This window comes from Anneissia japonica, unplaced genomic scaffold (assembly GCF_011630105.1).
Source record: "Anneissia japonica isolate Jap-2015-1 unplaced genomic scaffold, ASM1163010v1 scaffold287833_len2544123_cov190, whole genome shotgun sequence".
Classification (NCBI taxonomy): Eukaryota; Metazoa; Echinodermata; class Crinoidea; order Comatulida; family Comatulidae; genus Anneissia; species Anneissia japonica.
The window spans coordinates 740,808-764,216 of record NW_022757233.1 but is presented as its reverse complement, the minus strand read 5'-3'; the positions used below and the strand labels follow the sequence as shown (position 1 = coordinate 764,216).

Here is a 23,409-nt window from a genome sequence, read left to right as displayed (position 1 = left end):
GGAGTGTCCCCTTCTCCAATAATCTGCGCCCATGGGTGCATGAGAGTCGACATGGTTGGGGGCTGAGGTACGAGAAATTTGAGAATATGACCTCTGGGTGCCCAGAAATTGCACTCTCATACCTTAATCTGCATCCGCCCCAGGGTTGTAATAGAGCGAGGTGCTAAATATTCTAATGTATAATTATAGCACCTTCTACTCTGTTAACTATAGTACTGTACACATTTATTGAAAAAGAGTGTCCCCTTCTCCAATAATCTGCGCCCATGGGTGCATGAGAGTCGACATGGTTGGGGGCTGATGTACAAGAAATTTGAGAATATGACCTCTGGGTGCCCAGAAATTGCACTCTCATACCTTAATCTGCATTCCGCCCCAGGGTCGTAATAGAGCGAGGTGCTAAATATTCTAATGTACAATTATAGCACCTCCTACTCTGTTAACTATAGTACTGTACACATTTATTGAAAAAGCGGACACACTTTTAGTACAGGAATAATATAAATTGTCTTTATATACTCAGCATGCAAACTTAGTTTATATTCTAGTGCGTCAAGAATACATCGCTTTCCTTGCTTTATGTACTCTATACAGCCTAATAATAGGCCTATTTATTGCACTACAATTTTAATGAATAATAAAAAGAAAAAAGGCAAAATCCAATAAAATTGTGTTAATATATGACAAGATGGTACTATAATTCTATGCGACATGATACAAATTAAAAAATATCTTAGTAGTACTATTATAAGAAAACATTGATAGTTATTTAATAAATATTTAAAATATTTGAATTTTGATTTAGAAAATTATAAACTATAGAGTACCCAAATTACAAAGCTAACCAACATGTTAATCAAACTAACTAAATGGTTTAGAATAAAACCCAATAAAAACAAAGTGGTATTAACCAGATGACTTAAGTTTGTATAAATAAAGACACAACTACAGTGTTATGGTAGAATACCAAGTATTTATACCTTGTACATTATGTACACAGTTACATATAGGAGAATATTAACTGATAGCCATATAAATAAATATAAATAGGCCTACAGTTCGTAAATTACAGAGGCAGCAGAATCATGTGAATAATAAGGCAGGGGAGCTCATACCGGCAACCTCAAACATTTTGTTTGCAAAATTGGACAAAATTATGCTTGCTTTGCTTTAAATATTAAATAACATAGCACTCAAGATATTTTTCTTAAAAACAGAAATATGAGCATAATGATCATCATATATTTACAAAATAAATTTAAAAAATAGAAAAATATATTAAAATTATTATGTTAGCTATTAAATATCATACTAGCAGATACTGGTCACACAGGTGGCCTGACATACCTAAACACACTCACCACACCTGCATTACATCTTGATATATAAATTAAAGGTTTCATCGTTATTATTCAAAAAATGCTGGAAGACTCAATATTTGCACTTTAAAAAAAAAAAGTTTTGAATTAAACATTTAAAAAAAACAAAGAAAGTTTCAGCAACTACAATTTTGGAAACTTTCATAGACTGGCATTGAAAACTACACAAATAAGTTCATTTATGTCTGGGATTGTTAGCCCTCCTACATAGTATCTTCTTCAAGTGTCATGTTGTCTATTCCTCCATATTTAGATACTGCAAAACATGGGACTGACATTGCCATTGCCTCTCTCAGTCCTGCTATTCGTTTTCTGTTGAATTTGTTGTCAGAGAATGGAACAAAGAAAAACATCTGTCAAAAAAAATATACACAGTATTTATTTGTCTGATAAAATGTAAAGTAAATGACTAGTTGAGGATCCGAACCCCAGACCTAGAGGTTGAAAGTCTGAGCACAACTGCTGTACCAATCTCCCTGAAATGATTAATTGATCTGTTAAATTGTAATAATTTTGGAGATAATTGTAAATAATAGTTTGTAGGCCTAAAGTGATTAATAACATTTATTTTATTAAGTGAATTTTCAATTATTTAAATGATGCCAATTAATAATAAGTATATTTTTGTAGTCTTTCTATATAATATTTTTGTAATTTCACTGTATAATGTTTGCCTATTTTAAAATTGTATTTTATCATCGTTTTAATTAAAACACATTGAACAGATGTAAATCTGAAAATGCACTATATAAATAAATCTTATTATTATATTATTATACCACCGCTCTGGTAAATCAAAAAATGAAATCTCTATTTTTCTCTAATTATTCAAATTCTATTATATTCATTATAGAATCTATAATGCTCATGTTTAAGTACACATAAATATGTTGTGTCTTTGCTTGAGAGACAACTTACACAATTCAAGATAAATCCAAAAGGTACCCATGCTGGAAGTACTCCACTTGAAAAGGAATAGCACTGAAATATAACAAAAACCAATAATAATACCAAAGGTAGGGCTAATAACAAATAAATAACATTGCATATCAGTCTCTCTGTATGACTGTACTACCATTATTCCAACTGTAATCCAGGCACTAGAGGGCGCTCTAATCAATTCGCATCTTCTCTATATAGGAACTCTATTCACATCAACAATGGAGGTATACCTCCATGCATCAACAGCCTACAGTTATAGTTATAGCTTCTTTTGCTTGGTTCGATGGACAGTAAAATAACACACCATGAAAAAAATATATTTTCTCCATTGCAACACATACCTTAGCCTCAGTTCCTTTTACTCTACCAGGTCTGAACTCAATCTCCACAACATCCAGACACTCTGCCCATGTGTAGATAAAAATCTGCACCCTATACAGATTATTGTTTACCTACAGCATAAAATTAAAGAAGACTTTTAAGTCTTAAAACTTTTAGAATATTACATATCATAATATTTTATCTCAAAATTTTTTTTTCCTTCTGAATTTGTTTTTCTCATACTGAACAATTCACTGGTACCATATAAACTAGTTTTCATGGAGACATGGTATGTACTGGTAATATACCCACCAGCATATTAGCTAGTAGCTGCAATATTTACTATGACCTCATCTAATATTTGAATAAAATGTTGGGAGATAGCATTAATGTTAAAGGATATAAATTTTCAAAACATATTTCTAATTTTCCTTTTCTGAAAAACTCTTGAACATTTATGTAAGAACAAGATGAAATTGTGTTTTCACAATTTCTATATTTATTTTTATTTGGTTAAGAACCAAATCAGATTTTTATAGTATTCTCTAAAAGAATATTATTCTATGATGTAGTATATGGAAACGTTGTATCATTTACTCTCCAAGGTCACCTTAACCATTGGAGAAAACTGGATTTTTTTCACAAAAGTACATTTTAGATACAAAATCTATGATTTTCTTGTAATGGCCCAAGCGGATTATATTGTAAAAAATATTAAATTAATCTACCAATTTGTGAAGAAGAAATGAAAAAAAATCCCTACAGTTTTGTTGGAAAACGCTGATTTATAACGATTGGCTCTCATGGGGTCAAAAAATCTCTCAAACGTGATAGTCCGATTCACTGGTATGACGTCATACTTCTGTTGCGTCTGGACTTGTTTTTTGCAGTATTTGACTTCTTTCTTCATGTAATTTGGCCAAATTTAGTTATTTTATCAGTTGGATTTTTGGTGTGCTTTTATTACCTTTATTAAAAATCAAATGTCCTTACAAGATACTTGCAGCAATTAGGCTATATTTCTGCGAAAAAATGCAATTTATAGTCTGGACCATTTGAAAATTTCCGTAGGGGTGTAAGGGGAAGAGAGATCTCAACATTTGTTCACTTTACATTTTACTACGTATTGTGAAATATGTGGTCAAATAAAAGTTTTAACAAAAAATATGTTTACTGTGCAAGTTTGAGATTTTGTATATTAACTCCAAAATGAGAATGAAACAAACCCAAGGTGGATCCTAACTACCACATACAGCAGGGTTGATTTGACCTCAGCTCTCTGCTTTCATGATAGCTGAACTAGCAAATGATAAAATGTGGCAAAAACATTTCCATATGAACAGCCACGAGGATCCAGAAATAATTGTAGACAGAGGTCAACAATTGGTAGACAAGAAGTCTGAAACAAGGGGCTTAATAGGTTCAAATAGAGCCATTAAGGAAATATTTTGTACAGTCCACTCTCTGGCATTCTTTGGTTCTTTGAAAAATTGGTCTTAAACTAGAGTGGTCTCGAAATTATAGGGGTCTTGATGTGGAGGGTGCATTGTACCTTATTGGTTTGATTATGCCAAAATAATAGTCTGACAATTAATGATGAACATATAAGTTTATTCTCACTTTATGAATTCTGTAAGTAGTTTCTGGATCCAATATTTTGATTCGTTCAACTGCTTCTATTAGCTCTTCCACACAATCCTCTGATAATGTTTCTGGGCACAACCATCTGAAAAATAAAATGTAAAATACAGTAACTAACACGGTTGAATAAATTTGATAGGTTACAACATGAAGAAAAAATAATAATATTAATAATAATGATGATAAACAAAAATACACATTTACTAACAATAATAATATTTTTGTAAGTATTTGTGTTGTTAAGAGTATCATCATGTTACAACACTATCCATCATTTATGTCTTCATGGTGGCTCAAGAAATTTTCCATCAATTCCAACAGGGGCAGCACCAAGGGCCACCTTGAGCCCCGCCCATATTTCCCTTCAACCCACCTTCAGCCCCGCCCATATTTCCCTTCAACCCACCTTCAGCCCTGCCCATATTTCCCTTCAACACAACACACTTCAATTTTCCCGAGAACACTAAAAAATTATTTAATTCCTACCTCAGAATTTTTAGATGGTACTCAATTTCTTTGTCCACAAGTGAAGTGGTAGGAGGTTTGATTTTTTAAAATCTTAAAATAATTTTTTAAAAACTTTTTTCCATTATGCAAGAAAAATCACTAGTCTACCAACATAGATGAATTTTCATGAACATAATCAAGTTTTCAAATTTGACTCTTATGTATTTTATATTTCCACGAATATTTAATCAAATGGAATACCATACCAAGTACTATATAACATACTTTTCTTTGTAACTATGAAGATTACGAATGCCTGGTAACCAAACTGCTGGACGTAATGCTGCCTGGATCGGGCCTTGAACGAGACTAAGAAACGAGACCATATCGGTAATTAAAAACACATACACCACTGCATATATTCTGGATGAACTGCAACTTTGGTAGTTAGCGCAAAATCTGGATAGGGAAGGATAAATGTTGTAAAGAAATTTGTATTTGTTATTTGGGTTGTATTCTAACTTGAAATTGAAGAAGGCTAGTCTGTAATGCATATTGTACCAGGTTTTACACTTCATTTATTTAATAAATCTATTTTCAATTTTGTAAAAACTTATTGGCCTTAATTCCTTTGGGGCTTTTTTTGCTGGATAGGAGTATTTTTTTTGGTGTGAATCACATCAATGATAACCCACTAAGTCAACCCATTAAGTCAGAAGACTTATTTCCAGTGGGGTCCTTCTGGGGGTGAATTGGAAAGTACACAGACAGACAATACCCTGCTCTTTTCCGAAGAGTGGACTGCGTTCTTTAACGTGCACAAAGGACCAACGGCATAGCAACTCATCCGAAAGACAGTGTGCTATCTTAACATGTATTTCAGCCCTACAGCAGAAACACAAGGAGAGCAGTGATGGGAATTGAGCTGGGAACCTAGAGATCTCCATGGTTAACAGTGGCTACCACCACTTTAGCCGACTGAGCTAAGCTGCTCTCGACAATAATAGTAGAAAAAAAATAGTTGTAAACTTTTCCACTCCTTGGATAAAAAATATAGGTAGAAATATACCTACTTTAAAATAATAATTATTATAATGGGATAAGAAAAATATATGAATCGTTCATCATGAACACAATGTTAATTAATAAACTGTGTACACATTTCCTCCAATTTCTATGCCACACCCACCTACCAACACAATCCTGGTACTATCTTAACATATCACCATAACCAAGCCTAACACTATACACCACACTACGTACAGTAAGTACTAAAAAGTATACAAACCCGGCTACTAACTACAAAGAGCCAGGGCCTATCTATATTCTATCTAATCCTAACGGTACCTGGCTACATAGCCGGGCAGATTACTAAATGCTGATACCCCCTTAATCTATTTCACTTCGAATTATAAAATGCATTGATATAACTTATATAAAATGAAAAATTTCATTAACATACTATGAAAATTCTGAAAAACTTCCATAAAAAACCGAACAGCTGGTCTACAGGTCCATAGCCTTCCCGTCTCGATGTGTCTGTCTCCCGAATGACCCTGTTGTGTTTACATTTATAAATCTTCGCATCCCTAGCGGTTGTCGTAAATATTCATAACATAGTTGACCCGATTTATTGAATAGGGATAATTTACATAATATTAATAATAATAAGCTACTCTAGCGCTATCAGCTTGAATATTTTTATTTATGTATAATTATAGTATTTGGTTTTTTAATGCAATTATAAATACATAAATACATTAATGTATATTCTTATGTAAATTCTCTTTTGAATGCACGGCAACTCCGCGAGTGCCACCAGGGAGCTCCTGGTGCCACTGATACAAAAGTGTACGGTATATTTCGTGTATATCTCCCAGCTCCAAAAATGCATATGTCCTTTTTTGGAGACAATTTAGGGAAAAGAAGAGACTATCGTAAGTCCCCACCCTTTGGATACGAATGCCATATCATTATTATGATTATTATTAATTAAAGTGGTGGGGGTCAATTGTAAAGTAGAAGGTTTTACATCGTTTTTCCAATGCCACTGATTATAGCCTATTAACGTAATATACGGTATCACACGCACTCCAAAAACACTGCAAGGGAGCCATTGATTTGATTAAATGTTTATACATACAATATTCTGAAAAAATACATCAATTGGTAGTTGAATATTAGTGTAGTCACCTGTATCAAGGATTATACATTTGATCCTTGTATTTTACAGTACAGTATTTAATAGACCTATCGGGAGTGTCAATTAAACTTTACACTGACCAATAGGGATCGCGCGCGCTAAGAAACGCACATAACAAACGCACGTGTTGTTACTCAACAATCCACCAAGGGGTGGGGTTTAGCGGAAAGGTCCATCCATTGTCTCAAATTGTTCCAACTTTAGAAAAAGTTCGTTTGGAAAAAAAATGTACCATATATAGGCCTATTTGTATAAAAGGAATGGAATGCCTTTAATAGGAAAATTATATTGTAATTTTAAAAAGTTTATTTTCTTGTTCTATACTTTATTTTTTTATTTCTTTTTTTATAATTATATAAAAACATGAGTAGGTAGCACTTTTTTGACTACGATGAATTTTATTTCACAAGCTTTCGCCCCAGTCAATAAGGCTTCCATGTTAGTGAATCGTTAGCCAAAAAAAGTGCTATAGTACCTACTCATTTTTTTCATTTGTATACGCTGACTCTATACAGTGGCGGATCTAGAGGGGGTGAATAGGGTGGCTAGCCACCTTCGTTTACCGTGAAAAATAAAATACACTTTTTTTTTATAAGAACCAGTTAAATTTTGCCCAGGCTCAGTGTTCTTATTTTTTTGGCCAATTTCAGGCTCAAAATGTTCTTAATTTGTTCTTATTTTACACACTTTTCAAACATAGAAAATTATTTTTGTACAGCAAAAATGGGCCCTGAAAAAATGTCCTGGAAAAATTGCCCCAGAAAAAGGCCTGGTAAAAATGGCCCCAAATGACAGTACACCTGATTATAGGGGGTATTACATAGTCACACCTACATTACTGCACATAGGGTACAGATATAATTTTTTTTTGTTTTTTTGTTTTGTTTTTCAAAAACCTCATTTGACATTTTACCTCAGCCTCAATTTTTTCTTATCTTGTTCTTATTTTTTAAACAATTTCAGCTTCAGTGTTCTTATAAAATGTGTTGTTTGTGTGCTTCTCGTGTAGTCTAGTAAATAGGCCTAAACTTTCTATTTTAAGCTTACTTCTTTTCAGATGTCACCTAAGATCGTCTAGCAGTCTACTAATTAAAAAAACTCAAATGTGAGGGAATTCCCCACCCCCGTTTGTGCCTTCTCACCTCCGAATCTACCTCAAATTGCTAAATCCTAGATCCGCTACTGCTACTCCCTGTAGCTACTAATACTTTCTTGGTTCTTTATATGTATTTTAGTACCGTAACTAAAATTGAATTGAATTGAACTGCTTTTTGATGCGGAAACACGTGTAAGATTAAAATAATTCTGCTAGAAAACTCATAGAGGTATTATAACAACTACTAATTTATTAGTCATATAGAAGAACACAAAACCTTATGACGTCACAACAAGCGCCTCCACAACTAACAAAACCCTGTGCGTGAACTCTGAACTTTCAGCCTAAAGATTGATGATGACAACATGCAAAGAAAATTTGGGGATATAGAAATGTTTTGATGATTCAGTTGGTAGTTATTCTGTAAACGGACAAATGTAGAAGTAACTGCAAAATGTCGCTGTTCAAAAGTAAGCCCAAAACTCTGCAGGTTAGAGTTATGACAATGGATGCTGAACTGGAGTTTTGTATAAATGTAAGTAAAAGCATTCAAGTTCATGGATTTTTGTTATGATTATAAAAATAGGCCTAGCGTTGCCCACCCTGCTGGCCAAGCTACAGACAGCAGCCCACCCACCGTCTCTCGACTTTCTAAGCCTGGTAGTAGTTGGCCTAGCCTAAGTGACTATTGCCTCTTTGTTCAGACTGGCTACTAAGTCGAATTCAAGGAATGGAAAACATCTAAGGAAGCAACATATTTTAACTAGCCTAAAATAATTATGCGAGTTAGGCCATGTAAAATAAAAAAATTGGTTGGCATCCTTCCTTATGTTATCAATTTTCATGGTAGGGAGGGAGGTTTTTTTTTTTTTGTTTTTTTTTTTGTTTGTTTTCATCGAACATGAAAAAAGAGTTTTCCAAGGTAAAACAGCAAAAAAAAGAAGAATAAAACAACAGAGACCAAAATTACATACAAGCATCTATAGCAAGCAGAAACTTTACCTATAAATAACAGCGTCATAATGCAATTATGTGCGTGAACTCTGAACTTTCAGCCTAAAGATTGATGATGACAACATGCAAAGAAAATTTGGGGATATAGAAATGTTTTGATGATTCAGTTGGTAGTTATTCTGTAAACGGACAAATGTAGAAGTAACTGCAAAATGTCGCTGTTCAAAAGTAAGCCCAAAACTCTGCAGGTTAGAGTTATGACAATGGATGCTGAACTGGAGTTTTGTATAAATGTAAGTAAAAGCATTCAAGTTCATGGATTTTTGTTATGATTATAAAAATAGGCCTAGCGTTGCCCACCCTGCTGGCCAAGCTACAGACAGCAGCCCACCCACCGTCTCTCGACTTTCTAAGCCTGGTAGTAGTTGGCCTAGCCTAAGTGACTATTGCCTCTTTGTTCAGACTGGCTACTAAGTCGAATTCAAGGAATGGAAAACATCTAAGGAAGCAACATATTTTATCTAGCCTAAAATAATTATGCGAGTTAGGCCATGTAAAATAAAAAAATTGGTTGGCATCCTTCCTTATGTTATCAATTTTCATGGTAGGGAGGGGTTTTTTTTTTTTTTTTTTTTTTGTTTTGTTTTCATCGAACATGAAAAAAGAGTTTCGCAAGGTAAAACAGCAAAAAAAGAAGAATAAAACAACAGAGACCAAAATTACATACAAGCATCTATAGCAAGCAGAAACTTTACCTATGAATAACGGCGTCATAATGCAATTATCTCTATGTATCACATCGAACATGAAAAAAGAGTTTCGCAAGGAAAAACAGCAAAAATAGAAGAAAAACAACAGAGACCAAAATTACATACAAGCATCTATAGCAAGCAGAAACTTTACCTATGAATAACGGCGTCATAATGCAATTATCTCTATGAATTGTCATGCACAATTCACTCCTCAACACAACAGGCATTTGGATACCATGTGGCTACAGTATGGGCCTATAGAACAACAGTAGAGCATAGAACTGCAAGTGGACTGGCTAGTGTGCGAACGGGTGGTAAACAAACCTATATTAAATTGAGTTTGTGAGTGTATTGTAAAAAAAAAAAAAAATTGGGTCGGTGGCCTTTTTGATGGTAGGGAGGGGATGCTAACCAATTATTTTATTTTACATGGCCTTATGTATTATTATTATATGTTTAAAACAAACATTGGTTTCCCAATTAGTAATGATACAAAAGATTGATTTTTTTTTTGTAGCAAGCCTACAAATCCTTCATCCATTTCAGTTTATATTAATACTGTATATCGTTTAAAACTTTTGATGTAGTGTACAGCAACTGGTCGACAGCTCTTTGATCTTGTTTGCCGCACACAAGGTCTGAGGGAGACTTGGTACTTTGGTTTGCAATATGAAGATAAAAAGGGCTACCAGGCTTGGCTTAAGATGGATAAAAAGGTAAAAAATTGTTGGTAAAATGTGTATACTAATAACCAACTTAAAAATTGCAAGTACCTGTATGATGTATGTTCTTTCAAGTGTTTTAGTATATTTGTATAGATTTATATTTATTTACTGTTTTTTACGTTTTTTCTTACCAGTAAGTGGCGATTCTTCACTGTTGGTAGAAATTGATAAATAAAGATATATTGTCCCATGCAAAATACCAACAAAAAAAAATTTTATAATTTTGGAATTAACTTGCTCATTGCAGTCACATACAAGTTATTAACCTAGGCATACAAATTATTGAATTAAAAAAAATTTGTACCTTGTCGATCTTTTACTGAATAATGATAATAATAAAAATAATAAAACATTTTCAGTGAATAAAAGTGTTTCTATGATTTTTTTTTTCATTTTTAGGTGACAATACATTTTTTACAGTGTTTTATAAATTGAATATGAAATCAGATTTATGAAACTTATGAATCAGTGAATAAATGTAACGAGAACTAACTGCTTTATTCCACTTGATACTTCTTCCATAGGTTACAGAGCAGAGCGTGCCCAAGAACAATCCGATGCCATTCTCATTTCTTGCAAAGTTCTATCCAGAGGAAGTATCTGAGGAATTGATACAGGAGATAACTCAACACTTGTTCTTCCTTCAAGTAAAACAAAAGATTCTTACTGCCGAGATCTATTGTTCACCAGAAGCCGCTGTGCTTCTTGCTGCATATGCTATACAAGCTAAGGTAACTAACTGTAAACTTTATTAATGTTAACAAAATTATCGTTAACTATATGGTAACAAATAATTTCATAGATTATTGAACTGAAAATCATCTATGAAATTACCATATTGACATCTTTATAAGAAACTTGTGCACCTACAGTAACTAAATACATTAACTACACTAATTCTGACTACTTTATATGAACACATTAGGTGCTTCATAATGTATTTAGTTAAATTGTTAGTTTTCATTTAAGTTATTTGTCATGATTGACATACCTCTTGCTGCTATTGTAAATGGTGTCTGTACAGATTCAATAATCTATTATTATTATTATTATTATTGTTATTATTGTTATTATTATTATATCATAGATTGAACCTAGTGCACCTAACTAGACTAAAAAGTTCTACACTTCAGTAGTAACTTTAAGTTTTTAACCACACAATGTGTAGCCACCTTGAGAGTTCATTGAGAATGGCTCACTACATAAGTTGTGTTAATTCAGTGTCTTGGTCCATCTCTAGATGAAGTAATAAATTAAAAAAGCTTGGCACTAATAACCAATAAATAAAAAGGAAGGCTTGGTCATTGACGTAGCATAGTGATGAAAGATGGTTTTATTACATCATTAAGAAAGAACGAAACAATGAAAACAAAGATTGTTTAATTTTTTTCCAGTACGGTGATTATGACCCCAATTATCACCAATTTGGGTTTCTTGCTGAAGATGAGCTGTTACCTCAGGGTGTCATGGAACAGTATGACATGACACAGCCCATGTGGGAGGACAAGATAACATCATGGTATGCTCAGAATGAAGGCATGACCAGGTGAGTATTGGAGTTCTACTCTGTTTATCATCATTTTTTTGGTCATAATTACCGCCATCTTGACCATAATCATCTTTTTGTCGTCGGTAATCCTCTTCATTATCATTATCATCATCTTCATTTTATCATAAATTATCTTGATCATCATCATTGTAATCTTTATCGTCCCTATTATCATCATCTTTATTACCATTTTCTTATGAATTATCTTCATTATCATCTGTGTTTATACATTACATCATAAACATCTTCGTCAAACATTTTCATAATCATCATCATCATCATCATCATCAGTGTTATCATAAATATCATATTCTTTCTACATCGACTACGATATAATAAATGCAGAATTCTCCAAGTGCATTTAACATTATGCAATATCCCCATTACTGTACAGAAGATAAGTTACCAATCGTTACACTCTACCCATTTCATTCTTTTATTCAGGGATGAAGCTGAAATGGAGTATTTGAAATTCGCTCAAGACCTTGACATGTATGGGGTTAATTACTTTGAAATCAGTGTAAGTTATAATCCTTAATATTCCACAGTGGAAGCTTTTAACTTTTGTGAAATTTCTTGAGTTATTCATAAATTGCTTAATTTTATCTACACTATATTTGTTGTAAGCGTGCATACCATAATGTCTTTTATGGAAGCTTAATTGTTGTTTAGGCTATTCCCATTGAATGGAGACTTTCTAGATAAGAGTAATTAGATTAATTAACACAAAATATGTAAAGATTAAGCCAATTTAATAAATTTTCAATATTTAATGATAGTTTTGTCAGTGTCATTGTAGATTTAATCCTGGCAAAAACTTCACTTCATATATCGTATACATTATTATTTATTTTGCCTTGTACATAAAACAATGATGATACAAAAATAATTCAATTATAAAAAAGGGAGGGGGGGTCAAATTTAGAAGAAATATATAAAACATGTGTATATTTCAGTATTTAACTGGCCATGATAATTCTACACAAGAGCAATATATAACAATGAAGTATTTCCTGTTAGGATGTTGTTGAATATTATCAACTTAACACAACCACTTCCTGTCCATACAAGCAGGAGACAATACAAGCTAGCACACTTATAAGACAATCTGCTATAGTCATTAGCGTCCTACCTTTGTCTTTTTTTTATCACTCATTTCCAAACAGTGTTGAATGCTGACCTTGTAGTGTGAGTTCATTTTAGATGTAGGGCCTGTCTCTTATACACATCTGGTTCAAATCCTGATAGTGATATATAATTTTCTTAAATATTTATTATCATCTTAAATTAACACCAGTGGAGGTGTGTCTCCATACCAAAGTTACTTTCATGTGATAAAATAAATGCCACACTACATGACTGCAAACAAATCTAATAGAACCAACATCATTCTCAACACATTCTATTAATGATCTACTTCTTTTTCTAACATGGTTGGGAACAATAATCTTTTTATTATCACATAATATCTCTATATAAATTGATAGAAAATTTTACTAAACATTTAAACTCCCTCTGAAAACCCTTCTTAACAATAGATGCCCTGGGGCATTTATTTGAATAAATATGATATGTATCGATTAAATTAATAGTTGGATTTTATACAAAGATAACAAAAATCATTTCACATAACTGCCAACAAGTAAAAAAAAATCCCAATAATATATTATTTATATTGTTATCTTTATATAAATTGATAGAAAATATTACCATCCTGATGTTATATTATTTATTATTATGTTTATATACATTGATTGAATATATTACTAAACATTAAGGATTGCTTTGGTTTAGAATGATAGGAAGGGAACCCCCTTACAGCTTGGAGTTGATGCATTTGGACTTCATGTCTATGAGCTTGAGAACAAGTTCCGACCAAAGATCTCATTCCCCTGGAGTGAGATTGGAGATATCTCTTATAGAGACAAGAAGGTAAAACATCTATTAATGCCTGATAATTAAATAATACTACAACATTATTCAATATTTCATGTTCATTAAAATAGTTTATATTATGTAATATAAGAATCTGCAAGTATTATATATAAGACTCAAATGGAAATAAGCCTCTGGGCTTGATTGTGTTGTCCTTGAAAATAACATTATTTTATACATTATTATTTTTTGATACACATTTGTCTTTCAATTTTGATGTAATTGTATGTTTTTTTTCTGAATAAACTCAAATCAAATCATTAAAAATTATTTTAATTACTTTTTTTCTTAGTTTACTATCAAACCAATTGATAAGAAGTCATCAGATTTCATATTCATCTCACCGAAAAGTAGAAGAAATAAGTTAGTAAGTATAAGTATTTAACACAAATTGGACGTGAGAATATGTTGACTAACACTGAATCTCTCGGTATTTGTTCTATCATTGTTGACAAAGATTCTCATCTATAACTTAAGGCTATAGTGAGTTCAAACAGTTATCATTTCTGTAGTTTCTGGTTCTGAAGTGGTCTGCAGACCAGGTGATAATCTCCAATTCAACTTTCTTTATTATTTAATAACAATCATCAAAGACCAAACCCAGTACAAGGTGTGAAAACAGATTTCGAAGACATAACATGAAAATTCTTGGAGTTTTTTTGTCATATACTGAGTATATTTTTGAGTCCTGACACGATAGCATGCATTTCAATACTTGGAGTATGTATTATACTATCTTATCTGAGATAAATCAGTGGACCTTTCGGTTACTGAGTATATGTTTTACTATTATACTACTTTTTTTAAATTTCAGATTTTAGATTTATGTGTTGGAAATCATGAACTGTTTATGCTACGGAGAAAGACAGATTCAATGGAAGTACAGCAGATGAAAACACAAGCAAAGGAAGAAAAAGCCAAAAGACAGGTGTGTACATCAATGTCACAACACCTAGGATTATACTAAATCTTAATGCAACAATAATTATATTAAAAACAACAACAGCTACAACATCAACACATGATTTTATAGTACACATAATTCCAAGGAATACAAGGTGCGTATAATAAATAAACAGGTATTTTATTTTGTATTAGTGATATTTTTAATTGTTTTTATTGAAAATATATTAAAACTTGGATATTTTATTTATTAAATTAATTATAGATTGAGAGAAATAAATTAGCAAGGGAAAGACAACTTCGTGAAGTGGCAGAAAAAGAGAAAGAGGAACTTCAACAACAGTTACAAGCCTTCCAGGAAGATGCAGTGAATGCCAAAGAAGCTTTGGTGAGTACCACCTTTTAACTCATCACCTTGCCCCACACACACAAATGAAATGTAAGAGAAAGAAAAGACAAGGAAATATCTGAAAGAAAGAAATTAAATAATAAGATAGCTGTACAAAAAAAAAGATAGTATGATTATGGTAAAAATGAGAAGGGAAGTAAAATAAAGTAATAATGTTTGTGTGGGCCGAATTGAATTATAGTTGCAATAAACCTGACTTAATTTTCAATAATGACAAAAATGCACACAGAATTAATTGTAAATTCACTTTAAACTCTTAAATGAATATCTAAAAAAATATTTATTTACATTTTGACTGCATTTTCCTTTTGATGTCTGTAATTCTTGTTTCTTTCCTGCTGCTGTTCCTTTTTAGACATTGTGCCTTGAACACTATTTTTGGTGATGTTTGCGCTTTACAAATCGTTATTATTATTATTTTATGTCAGCCATTTTTACCCTGTATGCAAAGATGTATATAGAGTGCCGAAATATTAATTGTTCTCTAATTTTTCCATTGTCTAAGTTCCCCTTAAGATAGTTTTAGTAACATAATAATAATAATAATAATAATAATAATAATAATAATAATAATAATAACAATAACAATATTGATAATAATAACAATAGCAATATTAATAATAATATTGACAATAATAACCATAACAAATACTTTCATACAATCTGTTTAGCTTCGATCAGAAGAAGCAGCAGACTTACTAAGTGAAAAGGCTAGAGTGGCTGAAGAGGAGGCTAGACTTCTATCCCAGAAGGCATCGCAAGCTGAACAAGAGATTCAAAGAATAAATGTGCAGGTTATCCAGGTAACATTTTTTAAAGTATCTAAAATTACCAGTTATGATAGATTAAAAAAAACAGGACTTGTCTTCCCCACCCCTCCTCCTTAGTGGCATTACCAGTGTCAGTAGAATCTTTCATCAGACAAGCATGGGCATTGCGGCTGAAGTGAAAATGGTAATTTGCCAATTCAAACAACTTATGAGTGATTGGTGCAGTCTCTATTATTGTCTAAAAGTACAATTCTAACCATCCTAAACAATTAAATCTCTCACCCTTGCCCCCCCCCCAACCAGGGGTTTACTCTGGGGTCCTGACCAAGGCCTTAGGCAGCCCCTTAGTTAGGACTACCTTTCGGAGCAACTGCTGTTTTCCCCATAAACAAAATCTTTACATTATTAGCATTAATTCTTGTTCAATGGCAAAGCAATATTTAAATGTTAGCTGGATTTGATTTTCTGAATGTATTTGACAGAGTGAGGAAGAGAAGCGACTGATGGAACAGAAACTGCAAGAGGCCAGTGAGATAGCTCATAGGATAGTAGAAGAATCAGAGATGAGGTAACATGATAAATTATATTATATAACATAAATAATAAGGAAATAAATATGCTTATAAGATATTTGTATGTCATCATTGTGTAGCTGTTCAATATGATTCGTTGCATTGTAATGAGTGGTGTTTTTTACATGCTTTTTTTCCTTCATGTGTTGATTCTTATAAAACAAGGAATATTTGTTTTCAACATTTCCAGATATTATTTAATTTTATGTTATTTTTATCAGGATGATTGAGGCAGAAGATTTGAAGCAGCAGCTCATCCAAGCGAGACAAAATGAAATGATTGCCAAAGAAAAACTTATCGAGATATCTGTAAGTTGGTTGGTTGTTGTTAATCTTTATCCAAATGGATGTGAAGTAATAGATGGTAATGTAGTAATAATGGTGATTGAAATATGCATGATGTCATGTTAAAGAAAAATGATTGTAAAAATCAAGATAATTAATAATAATATTAGTAATAATGATAATATACAGTGATAATGTTGATAATCATAATAGTAATAATATTACAGAAATTTATACTACACCTTACTAATTATAAAACATAATAATTACAGTATATTGTAAATGGAGATTTAGTTAAGATACTTTCCTTCCATTACCAAGGTCCTGGGTTCAAATTCTGTGACAGTACAGGATTTTTTATAAATACTGTAAATGCTCGAATAAGCATGGCGGCGCTTTCAACATTTTTTGCGGCTTTAGTACAGTGCTTATTTGGGAGCACCGCTTATAAAAAATATTGGCGTGGCACTTTCCATGCCTGTTCCCATGTTACCTATTTCATGTATTCCCGTCGTTTAAAAAAAATGCTCGTGTCTTCATTGTGTTATTTATTAATTTTAACACTGTATACATTGTATTTAAAATCCTGTTTCATTACACACAGGGTAATAATATATGCTCTCGATTAAGCGCCGCTGCGCTTAACGAAAAAACGCACGTTTGGTGCAGCACTTATTCGAGCATTGACGGTATGGTGAAAGTAATTGTAAGCAACAATGTATTCTTTGTTTTCCCTCAGATTCAAGGTTTGCCACCATTTGATTCAAGTACTATAAATGGAGTAATGATAAACGACAATGACAGTGAGGTTGAAAAACTTTCAAAGGAAATTGAAAAAGAACGGTAAGGATTATTAATGTATTTCATGTCAAAATATACTTGGAATTCTATGCTTCCTTAAATTTTCTTTTAAGTTGAAAGTATAAATCAGTCAAAGCATTAAAAGAAATGGAATGAAATTTGATTATAAGAAATTTATAATTTAATCAATGAATGTTTTTATACTATGTGGGAAGCACTATGTTTACACCGCTAGGGTATTATAATTTTACAAAACAATATGAACTAACAGTATATTTATATTTAAGCACTATACAAATTCCATGTTTGACTATTAATTTTACAATTTTACTGCCTTATTTTTGAATGTAGAATAAACAAACCTACTGATCCCAATGTTTACTAAACAAACACCCCTTGAAATAATAGAACCCTCCATTACTATACAATTTATTATTCGTTTGATTTATACCTCCATGGTTTGATGTACTGTACATTTTTGGAAACTGTATTTTAAATTAATAATGTTAAATTTGTTCATAATGTAGCATTGAGTACCAGGAGAAGAGCAAACACCTACAGTTACAGTTGAATGAACTGAAAACAGAAATAGAAGAACTGAAAGTGGACGAAAAACAAACCAATTGGGACATCATTCACAACCACTTGGTCCAGCAGGGAGAAAACAAATATGCAACATTACAAAAAGTATGACATTACATTGTTATTATTATTACAGTAATTTAATATTTTATAGGAGTTAACATAAGTCATGACTCCACTTAAACCCCGCAAATAGGTAAAGTTTTTAAAAAGTGTGCAAATTTTTATTAATTACAAGCAAACCAAATTTAATGCTTCCAAATTATCCAATAGTAATATTTTTCTATGCTTTGTTTTAGACAAAATCGGGAACAACCCAAGACCGTGTCACCTTCTTTGAGGAGCTTTGACGGTTGATTGCAGAGGAAAACCATTTTTACATCTCATCATTGAAAAACTACAAAGTGCCTCTAACTTGTTACTGTCTTATCCTGCTCTTATTTGTCTTCCTCTACAAATTGAACACTTTTGAACTTTGAACTATCCCTGCGAACTTTGAACTAGCACATAAACCTTGACACATCTTATAACTGTTATAATTGTTTACAATGTCTTTCTTTATTATAATACATTATATTTAATTAAATTCGATAATGGAATCCCTCCAAGTTTAATAATAATGATAATATATTAGTAATAATGTCCTAATTTCAATAATAAATGCTCAGATAAAGTTATTGTATTTTTAGAAAACATTTCTATTTTTCTCTAATTGATTTTTTTCACAATTCAAAGTTGAATTTATGATAACAGTAAAATTTAAAACTGATGATTTTAGCATCAAGTATTATGTATTTACTCTACTATCTACCTTGAAATGAAGTTCTTAGTTTTAATTTTTTAAATAAGTACCTCAATAACTGTTAATATTCTTTGAAAAAAAGTAACATGAATTGTTTCTTATATTTATAGGAAAATTGTATAATTATATTATTCAATACACAATTCTGTTTTCCTTACTCACATAAAGTGGCTTTTATAGCTCATTTGCAGAATTCGCCCTTTAAGGTTTAGCCAACTAAAAAATCCTTAAAATACAGGTGAGTAAGCCACTTAAAACAATTCATATTCAAAGATATAAAGTGACCACAATATTTATAACTTATACTGGACAAAATAGAGTAACTGATTTATTTGCTTTAAATACTTATGTATTCTTGAAATACCTTGAATATTAGATAGTAAATACAGCTTTATACAAATGCTTAATGAACAAAAACAAGAATATAAAACAGAATTTGTATAGTTTTCTAGAATCAATGTGTTTAAATTGTATGTTCTTCAAATTGCTTGCATTCAGTTATTTTTTAAAATATTTTCAAAATAAATATGTATAATGAATGTAGCTATTTTTCATTATTGACAGCATGCCTTTTTGTGTTTATAAGTTGTGTTATGTGTTTAAATATGGATAGTTATGTGATATAGTGTTCTGTGGGTGTTTGAATTCTTAATCAGATGGCAAAATACTTTGTAATGTTACGTTGTTATGTTGACATGAACGAATGTTTAGACAAATAGTTAAATAATCATTAATGTTACAATATTATATTAACATGAATGCATACCACCAGAAATTCTAGGCTTGTTTGTAATATATGATTTGATTTTGAGATGTTAAAAATGTGGCTCGAATCTTGCATTATATTTTGTAGGATTCGTAATAGGCTTCAAACATAAAGAGTATTTTTTTTATTTTTTTATTTTTTATGAATATGTGTTTTATTGAAGTTCTATTTGGTTTTCCTTTGCTCAGTTGTGATATTGGTGTTATTTTTTATTTATTGATTGAATCAGATACTGAAATAAAAAATAATTTTAAAAGTTGGGAAATTCTTATTAGGGGGAATTGAGGGCATTACTTTTAAAAGCCTGGGGTTCCAGGTATGTCTGATTAGGTCCAAGGGAAGAATTCCAGTGGCAGTGAATCCTAAATGGATATTGATAATTTATTAGATCAATTCAATTCAATTAAGTAATTCAGTGTTTTGAGGGTTTTTCTTTACACTATTCTATCGCTACTCAGGCTGTATACCTTTATTATTTATAATTTTGAAAGTTGAATTTCCAATGTTGATACCTTATTTGGGTACACCCTCAATTGTAATGCTGTTAGATTAATTACTAGGTTAATTTTTTTAAAACTAAATATTGTTTCAATTAAATAATATTCGCTTCAGTATAATTTAAATGATTTTTTTTTTCTAAAATAGTTTGAACCAGATTGTAATGGCTTAAACTGGTGCAATCTTTCAAACTCCGAGTTTTCTTGTTACCATGAACATTATTTTTTAATTACATTTAATGTTTTATGATATTTTTCTTTTCATTAACCTTAGTTTCCATACAATCACTACACGCTATCGCCGACAGCTTTCGGTGATGCTGATTGGTCGGTCGAATCGACCAATCAGCATCACCGAAAGTGATTTTAAGGAAACCAGGCTTTATGTGAAAACTCTTTATGTTTGTTGTAATGTAATGGTTTTGTTTTATTTATACCAGAGAACAGTTAATCTGTTCCCTGTTTATACTAAATTAGGATGCAAGTAGCACACACTATTGTGATTACATAAATATATTGATACAAGTAAATGAGTCTTAAGTAAAAGACATCTTGCCATTTCATTTAACAGATATGGTTAAACTGCTGGTAGTAAGGCTTCAGCACCATTTGCAGTTCATAGTTACTGTTTGTCATGTAGGAGTAATAATATTCTCTTGTTTATACTGTTAAATCCTTTATTTAATATATTTTACATTGATTCTCATATAGCAGCAGTGATTTTTTTTAATTAAGTGCGCAATCCCTATAATCTATTCTATTTTCCGATAGAAATTGTACAAAATCAATGTTATTTAATTTGCTACAATTTGCAATAAATGCATAGGAACTGTTCATTGACTGTCGAATACTGATATCTGTCTCATACCAGTGCTGTGTAAGGTGTATCACGTTCGTATGGCCAGAGAATAGAGGCGATTTTAGTGTGTTTTGCCGGCATCATCCCTGATGCTAGGTTATGTAGCATAACCACCAAACTGCTGTTACACTTTAAAAATAAGAACCAGTAAAATTTTTGCCTAGGCTCAGTGTTCTTAGTTTTCGCAAATTTCAGGCTCAAAATGTTCTTATTTTGTTCTTATTTTACACACTTTCCAAAGACAAAGAATATTGTACAGCAGTATTACTGTACTGTGTTACATAGTCACCCCTACATAAGGTACAGATAAGACCAAAAGAATTTTACAGTATAGCCTTTTTAAACATTAATACTGTTCTGTATGAGACTAGCTGGATTTGTTTGTTTTTCTGGTTTTTTAAAACAAAAACCTTATTTGCCATAATACCTCAACGTCAATTTATTCTTATTTCAGCCTTGGTGTTCTTATAAACTGTGTGTGTGCTGTGTAAAGAAGGAGAAGTAGGAGAAATCTGCAATCTCAGCAGTCGATGACTACGAATCTTCTCATTATTTTTTGCCTTTCTCACACACCCACTGTTTACTCTTTGTTGTTACTCATTGTCTCCGTCTGCAACTACCTCCCTCTGCTGCAACTACAAGTAAAATATCAAGGACGTATTGTGTACACATATAAATCCTTGCTTATATTCCTGGAAAAGAATCAGTATCTTAGTGCTCTATTGACTTACACTTACGTGTACAGTTAAATTGTGCTGTATTGTGTATGTGAACACTCATTATGATAATTAGGCCTTAAGCTCATGTAGGCCTATATAAAGTATATTTATTAGCAATTGTCACACCGTCTTTTTACATAGCATGACGCAGGGGTTCGCTTAAGTCTTATTCATAGAATGACTATGTAATTCACACACAGTTTAATTATTTATATCTTATGTCTTTCAAATGGTGATGTTGCAATGCCTAATCGATTGGAAACAAAGCATTTATTTTGAAGATACTTTTTTGACTTAAGATTATAGACTGCAACAGTAGATGACACAGAGAACAAATATCGACGGAATTCTTACTATAACAATAGATTACGTTTATATAGTTATATAGGCTATAGAACTGCAGGAGGTCCGATTCTCGTTGATTTCATTGGAACGTAATCCTTTCAAAATCCTCGAATTTATTTTGTATTCTTATGCACAAAATTTAGGTGATCCTATTCACAATGTTTGAATGGGTAGGTCTAGTCTGTTTGGGGGCAGAACTAATTAATGATGAAAATGAACATGATAATAAAAAGTGGAAACAGAGCAAACAATTTATACCTGAAGTTGAATCATATACCTTGGTACTCACATGTCAAGAAGCATTTCAGATCATTTTTATTTAAAACAAATTATTAACAAGGGCAATAATAGGATTACATTATTCCATACATTAAATCAATTATTGATCAATTTAATAACGTTAATAGAACTACGGAGACTATGAAAGTCGCACCTCCTTACTTGAGGTAGCGCCGCCAACTTAGCAGTGCACGGTAGGGGAGCCATAGGCTTATCCTTGGTGGAAGCTACCGGAGCCCAGCAAATCGGACGCCGAGGTACCTGCGTGTACACGGTAGTGATGGCGACGCTATCTCAAAATCGAGGGTGCACATTCCCCACCACCCTTCGCGTTCTTTTGTCTTTATTTCTTGTGGCTTCAAAAGCGCCTTGAGACGGTTTTCTGTGCAAGGCGCTATATAAATATACGACCATTGACGGTATCTTTACCACTAATTTACAGTTTATGCTTGTTCGGTATATGTCACCCAAAGCAGGAAAGATTTCGAAAAGACTGAGTCACTTCAATTGCAAATGGCGAGGTTTATTTTAAAAGCTAGCAGAAACACACCAAAAGCTTTGCACGGAGATGTAGGATGGGACCCATAAAGTTAATCGCAATATATTTAGAGCCAAATTTGTTGATTACGCTATGAAGTTAAATAAACACCGATGGCCTAATTTTATGTTGAACACATGTGTTAGGCTACTTTTTCTGATGTTGATCGAGCCGATACTATTTCATTGTAGGCCTATGTTTACATGTACATTTGACAATAAATTTAATCTTTATCTGTATCTGTATCTATTGAGAACATGGCACGGTATAATGGTTAAACAAACGTAAACAGAAACTTCAATTCACCCCCCCCCCCCACTCCCACCCACCGCTCCGCC

At 32.1% G+C, this 23,409-nt stretch overlaps 2 protein-coding genes across 5 annotated transcripts; one reads left to right on the top strand and one right to left on the bottom strand.

The window, feature by feature from the left end:
* Positions 1–496: 496 nt before the first annotated feature.
* Positions 497–11,066, bottom strand: LOC117124524. Of its 3 annotated transcripts, none has more exons than XM_033270773.1 (6): positions 10,954–11,066; positions 5,016–5,189; positions 4,263–4,368; positions 2,663–2,773; positions 2,298–2,360; positions 497–1,732 (listed from the first exon to the last, which is right to left on the bottom strand). In XM_033270773.1, exons 1-6 carry the CDS (start codon positions 10,980–10,982, stop codon positions 1,583–1,585), a joined length of 633 nt encoding a protein of 210 aa, XP_033126664.1. In that variant the 5' UTR covers positions 10,983–11,066; the 3' UTR covers positions 497–1,582. The 3 variants fall into 3 exon arrangements, with proteins under 3 accessions (XP_033126664.1, XP_033126665.1, XP_033126666.1); XM_033270774.1 differs by having other exon boundaries at positions 5,016–5,099; positions 10,954–10,997; XM_033270775.1 differs by lacking the exon at positions 10,954–11,066 and adding an exon at positions 6,193–6,314.
* LOC117124522 (merlin-like) lies at positions 8,369–21,167 on the top strand. 2 transcript variants are annotated; one of them, XM_033270772.1, is made up of 15 exons: positions 8,369–8,564; positions 10,323–10,451; positions 10,985–11,191; positions 11,855–12,006; positions 12,454–12,529; positions 13,804–13,941; positions 14,237–14,311; positions 14,759–14,872; positions 15,113–15,235; positions 15,928–16,059; positions 16,509–16,594; positions 16,820–16,907; positions 17,623–17,726; positions 18,212–18,371; positions 18,566–21,167. In XM_033270772.1, exons 1-15 carry the CDS (start codon positions 8,484–8,486, stop codon positions 18,614–18,616), a joined length of 1,716 nt encoding a protein of 571 aa, XP_033126663.1. In that variant the 5' UTR covers positions 8,369–8,483; the 3' UTR covers positions 18,617–21,167. The 2 variants fall into 2 exon arrangements, with proteins under 2 accessions (XP_033126663.1, XP_033126662.1); XM_033270771.1 differs by lacking the exon at positions 8,369–8,564 and adding an exon at positions 9,082–9,276.
* The last annotated feature ends 2,242 nt before the right edge of the window (positions 21,168–23,409 follow it).